We start from the raw sequence: 5,800 nt of genomic DNA, 5'->3' as shown, positions 1-5,800 counted from the left end.
AGGCACCCCTATAATTGGTCTTATTAAATGACCCATGAATCAGGCAGCATCGCATCTAGCAAGTAGAGGGGAGTTCCTCAAGTTTCAGTTGATATTAATAGGCATACTTATGTCAGAAGATAAGACCTAATAACCAAAATCACAAAAATAAACCTAAAATAGAAACAAATGCATAAGGAGATACAGATTGAAGGACTTTAAAATAACTGATTAATAGTTTGAAGAAATAAGGTGAAATGCAGAGAATTTTACATTTCTTTTGGGAATCTAGCTTTTAAAATTCAAATGGAAATTCTGAAACAGAAAAATAAAATAATAAAATTAAATACTCAACTGATGGGGCTAATAGAAGATGACACACAGAAAATGGAGCTAGAATAAATCAGAAGAAAATATCAGATTGAAGAACAGAGGAGGGAAGAAAGGATAAAAATTACACAAAATCACATGAAAACACAGGGGAAAGTCCTAACATGCCCAGAATTGGTGTCCTAGAAAGAGAGAAGAGAAAGAATTAGGCAGAACCAATATTTAAAGAGGTAATAAGATAAAGAATTATACAAGCCCCCTAATATAATAGTATCTAAATGAGTGAGCAATCACAAAGGTTTTAGACTACATGAAAAAAAGTACATGACACTAAACGTTGATTAAGAGACACACTTGAAATGCAACACACACACACACACACACACACACACACACACACACACAAAAAGAAAGGGGCGCCTGGGTGGTGCAGTCGGTTAAGCGTCCGACTTCAGCCAGGTCATGATCTCGCGGTCCGGGAGTTCGAGCCCCGCGTCGGGCTCTGGGCTGATGGCTCAGAGCCTGGAGCCTGTTTCCGATTCTGTGTCTCCCTCTCTCTCTGCCCCTCCGCCGTTCATGCTCTGTCTCTCTCTGTCCCAAAAATAAATTACCGTTGAAAAAAAAATTAAAAAAAAAAAAAAAAAAAGAAATGCAACACACAAAAAAACTAAAATAGATGAATGAAAAAAAATTTTAAGGCCAATATAACTATCTATATTTTATATATTTATCAGGTAAATTAGACTATAAGGCAAGACACTTTATTGGCAATAAACACAGGAAATTTTATTATGATAAAAGAGTTAATATTTCCAAAATATTATAGTTGTAAATTTGTTACACTTAATAATGAGTTTCAACATATGTAAAGCAAAATAATGATGCAACTAAAAGGAAAATGGACAAATCCATTATCATAGGGAGATTTTTAACAGATGTCTCTTAGTAACTGATACACCAAACAGACAAAAATTCAACATGGATACAGTAGATTTGAACAATGCAATAAATAAACTTGACCTTATTTACATACCTTATACTCAGCAAATGCAAAATTCATATCAAATGCCAAGCCAGTTAACCAAATGATGAATCTAAAAGAAACCTTAAAAAATATCAAAAAGTAAAATTATACAGAGCACATTTTCTGACAACAGTGAAGTTAGGATAGAAATCAATAATGAAACAAGATAATATTAAAAATTTTATATTTGAAAAGTACTCAATAAACTTTTAAGTAATTCAAACACTAAGAGAATGAATACAAATGAAAATTAGGAGACATTTTTCTTTGAATTATAGTGAAAGTTCAATGTATCAAAACTTTTAGAATACAGCTATAGACATACTTAAATGCTTTTACTAGGAGTAAAAAGCTGAAAATAACCTCTTTTCCTTTGGCTTGCCACTGGGCCCATGGGCCCAGTCGTATTGCCATGGGCCACCACCCATCCCGGTGTTACTGGTATTGTAAGAACAAGCAGAGTCCAAAGTCTTGTTTCTGCAGAGGTGTCCCTGATGCCAAGGTCCGCATCTTTGACCTTGGGCAGAAGAAGGCAGAAGTGGAGCAGTTCCCACTGTGTGGCCACAGAGTGCCAGAGGAATACGAGCAGCTCTCCTCTGAAGCCCTGGAGGCTGTCCGTATGTGTGCTAACAAGTACATGGTGAAAAGCTGTGGCAAAGATGGTTTTTGCATCCAAATGCGGTTCCATCCCTTGCACGTCATCCTTATCAACAAGATGTTGTCCTGTGCTGGAGCTGACAGGCTCCAGACAGGTGGGGTGTCTTGTGGAAGTGGTGTCTTGTGGAAGCTGACAGGCTCCAGACAGGTGGGGTGTCTTGTGGGGTGCCTTTGGAAAGCCCCAGGGCACAGTGGCCAGGGTCCACATTGGCCAAGTCATCATGTCCACCAGTACCAAGGTACAGAACAAGGAGCATATGATTGAGACACTATGCAGGGCCAAGTTCAAGTTCCTTGGCTGCCAGAAGAGTCACATTTCCAAGAAGTGGGGCTTTACTAAGTTTAATATGAATGAATTTGAAGACATGATGGCTGAAAAGTAGCTTATCCCAGATGGCTATGGCTTTGGTCAAATACATCCCTAATTGTGGCCCCTTGGACAAATGGTAGGCTCTGCACTCATGAGAACCTTGACACTGCCTGCTCCTTATTCACGCCCACAATAAACCCTGCTTTCTGTCAAAGGAAAAAAAAAAAGCTGAAAATAAATCATCCAAGTATCCATTTCCACTAGTTAAAAAAATTAGGCTGAGGCAACAGGCACATGAAAAGATGCTCAACTTCACACCTCATCAGGGAAATACAAGTCAAAACCACACTGAGATATCACCTCACTCCAGTCAGAGTGGCTAAAATGAACCAAATAAGGAGACTATAGATGCTGGAGAGGATGTGGAGAAACGGGAAACTTCTTGCACTGTTGGTGGGAATGCAAACTGGTGCAGCACCTCTGGAAAACAGTGTGGAGGTTCCTCAAAAAGTTAAAAATAGATCTACCCTATGACCCAGCAATAGCACTGCTAGGAATTTACCCAAGGGATACAGGAGTACTGATGCACAGGGGCACTGGTACCCCAACGTTTATAGCAGCACTTTCAACAATGGCCAAATTATGGAAAGAGCCTAAATGTCCATCAACCGATGAGTGGATAAAGAAGTTGTGTTTTGGGGCGCCTGGGTGGCGCAGTCGGTTAAGCGTCCGACTTCAGCCAGGTCACGATCTCGCTGTCGGTGAGTTCGAGCCCCGCGTCGGGCTCTGGGCTGACGGCTCAGAGCCTGGAGCCTGTTTCCGATTCTGTGTCTCCCTCTCTCTCTGCCCCTCCCCCGTTCATGCTCTGTCTCTCTCTGTCCCCCCGCCCCCCCAAAAAAAAGAAGTTGTGTTTTAGGGGCTCCTGGGTGGCTCAGTCGGGTAAGCAACCGACTTCAGCTCAGGTCATGATCTCGCAGTTTGTGAGTTCAAGCCCTGCCTCGGGCTCTGTGCTGAGAGCTCAGAGTCTGGAGCCTGCTTCAGATTCTGTGTCTCCCCCTCTCTCTACCCCTCCCCTGCTCACGTTCTGTGTCTCTCTGTCTCTCAATAATAAATGTTAACAAATTTTTTTTTTTAAAGTTGTGGTTTATATATACAATGGAATACTACTTGGCAATGAGAAAGAATGAAATACAGCCTTTTGTAGCAACGTGGATGGAACTGGAGAGTGTTATGATAAGTGAAATAAGTCATACAGAGAAAGACAGATACCATATGTTTTCACTCTTATGTGGATCCTGAGAAACTTAACAGAAGACCATGGGGGAGGGGAAGGAAAAAAAAAAAGTTAGAGAGGAAGGGAGCCAAACCATAAGAAACTCTTAAAAACTGAGAATAAAATGGGGTTTGATGGGGGGTGGGAGGGAGGGAAAAGGGGGTGATGGGCATTGAGGAGAGCACCTGTTGGGATGAGCACTGGGTGTTGTATGGAAACCAATTTGATAATAGATTTCATATTAAAAAATAATAAAAAAATAAACTTATTATGGTAAACATAAAAAAAAATTAGGCCAAGGAAGAGCAAAAAGAAACAAATAATAAAATTAAAAACATATATCAGTAAAACATAAAACAAATGTGCTAGAGAAAATAAATCTAATAATACATTTTAAAAGACTAATTAATTTCACAAACCCTGGAAAGACAGATCAAGAAAAAAAGAAAGTGCACAAAATACCAATATCAAGAATGATTTTTTTTATAACAAAGGGTCTTAACTATAGATCCCATTGTTAAGGAAATAAAAACAAAAGGATATCATATCAGTTTGGGGGTAATAATTTCGATGAAATGATTTAGAAAGCCATAACTTAGGGGTGCCTGGGTGGCTCAGTCAATTAAGTGTCTGACTTTGGCTCAGGTCATGATTTCATGGCTATGGGTTCAAGACCCACATTGGGCTCTTTGCTGATGTCTCTGACAGCTCGGAACCTGGAGCCTGCCTCAGATTCTGTCTCAGTCTCTCTGTGCCCCTCCCCCACTCGCACTCTGTCTCTTTCTCTCTGTCAAATATAAATAGATATTTTTTTTAAAAAGCCATAATTTACCAAAATGGTTAAAGTGGCACAAGAAGAAATATAAAATGCAAAGAATTTAGTATCTACTAAATGAATTGAATCTGTAACTAAAACCCTATGAAAGAAATTTCCATGTCCATCAATTTTACTAATCAGTTCCTCCAAATATTTAGAAATAAACTCAACCTTACATATACTATTCCATAGCTCAGAAAAAGAGAAAAATTTTCCAAGTTATTTGTTGAGGTCATCATAATTTTCATAGCAAATACTGGTAAGAACATTACAATAAAGACCTAAGAGAGACTAACTTTCATTTATATAGACACAAAGCCTATACAAAATATTAGCAAAGCAAATCCAGTGATATAAAAAAAATGATAATATATTATGGTCAGGTGAGAATTATTCCAGGAAGGCAAGATAGTCTAACGTGAAAAATCAATGAATGCAATTTACCACATAAACCAAATAAAGGAGAACAATCATATGATCATCTCAAATAGAGACCAAAACACATCTCTGAATAAAATTCAACATCCATCCATGATTTAAAAAAGAAAAATGACAAACTAAGAATAGAAGGATATTTACAAAATCCTATAGCAAACATCATGTGTCACTGAGAAACATTGAAAGCTGTCCTCTTGATATTAGATGTTCAGTTCAACATAGTATCCTCACCCAGTGTGATGAGGCAAAACAGTCAATGAAAGGTATAAATATTGGAGGGGTGCCTGGCTGGTTCAGTTTGGTATGTAGAGTGTGTGACTCTTGATCTTGGGGTTGTAAATTCAAGTCCCACATTGGGTATAGAGACTACTTTTTTTTTTTTTTTAATTTTTTTTTTTCAACGTTTATTTTATTTTTGGGACAGAGAGAGACAGAGCATGAACGGGGGAGGCGCAGAGGCAGAGGGAGACACAGAATCGGAAACAGGCTCCAGGCTCCAAGCCATCAGCCCAGAGCCTGACGCGGGGCTCGAACTCACGGACCGTGAGATCGTGACCTGGCTGAAGTCGGACGCCCAACCGACTGCGCCACCCAGGCGCCCCGAGACTACTTTTAAAAAAATAAAATATTTTTTAAAAATGGTATAAGTATTAGAAAGAAAGAAATAAAACTGTCTTTATTTGCCAGTGGAATAATTGTATACATAAAACTTCCAAAGACTACAGGCACACTAATAGAATAAATTTATTAATTTAGCAAAACAGTTACATGTTAATTTGCAAAAAAATCAATCATATGTCATGATTGCAACACACAAGCAGAGAATACAATTTTTAAAATAATACCTTTATTTATTTATTTATTTATTTATTTACTTACTTACTTATTTATTTTTAGAGAGAGAGAGAGTGTTCAAGCATGGGAAAGGAACAAAGGGAGAGAGAGAGAATCTTAAGCAGGCTCGATGCTCAG

General features: G+C 38.6%; 1 protein-coding gene across 3 annotated transcripts; it reads left to right on the top strand.

Annotated features, from left to right (window-relative positions):
• The first annotated feature begins 1,077 nt into the window (after window positions 1-1,077).
• On the top strand, window positions 1,078-2,636 carry LOC125160542 (60S ribosomal protein L10-like). Of its 3 annotated transcripts, XM_047849560.1 has the most exons (3): window positions 1,078-1,835; window positions 1,944-2,092; window positions 2,139-2,636. In XM_047849560.1, exons 1-3 carry the CDS (start codon window positions 1,746-1,748, stop codon window positions 2,371-2,373), a joined length of 474 nt encoding a protein of 157 aa, XP_047705516.1. In that variant the 5' UTR covers window positions 1,078-1,745; the 3' UTR covers window positions 2,374-2,636. The 3 variants fall into 3 exon arrangements, with proteins under 3 accessions (XP_047705516.1, XP_047705515.1, XP_047705517.1); XM_047849559.1 differs by having other exon boundaries at window positions 1,078-2,092; XM_047849561.1 differs by having other exon boundaries at window positions 1,078-2,082; window positions 2,155-2,356.
• Window positions 2,637-5,800: the final 3,164 nt, after the last annotated feature.

This window comes from Prionailurus viverrinus, chromosome A2 (assembly GCF_022837055.1).
Source record: "Prionailurus viverrinus isolate Anna chromosome A2, UM_Priviv_1.0, whole genome shotgun sequence".
Classification (NCBI taxonomy): Eukaryota; Metazoa; Chordata; class Mammalia; order Carnivora; family Felidae; genus Prionailurus; species Prionailurus viverrinus.
Note: the sequence above shows the minus strand (reverse complement) of the source record. Positions and strands in the feature narration are given on the sequence as shown.

What these genes read in the sequence shown, in the direction of transcription:
- LOC125160542 (XM_047849559.1), top strand. Translation starts at nt 1,746, where the DNA reads ATGGGCCACCACCCATCCCGGTGTTACTGGTATTGTAAGAACAAGCAG. An exon ending in AGGCTCCAGACAGGTGGGGT is followed by an intron (nt 2,093 to 2,138) that starts GTCTTGTGGAAG and finishes GGCTCCAGACAG; the next exon opens with GTGGGGTGTCTTGTGGGGTG.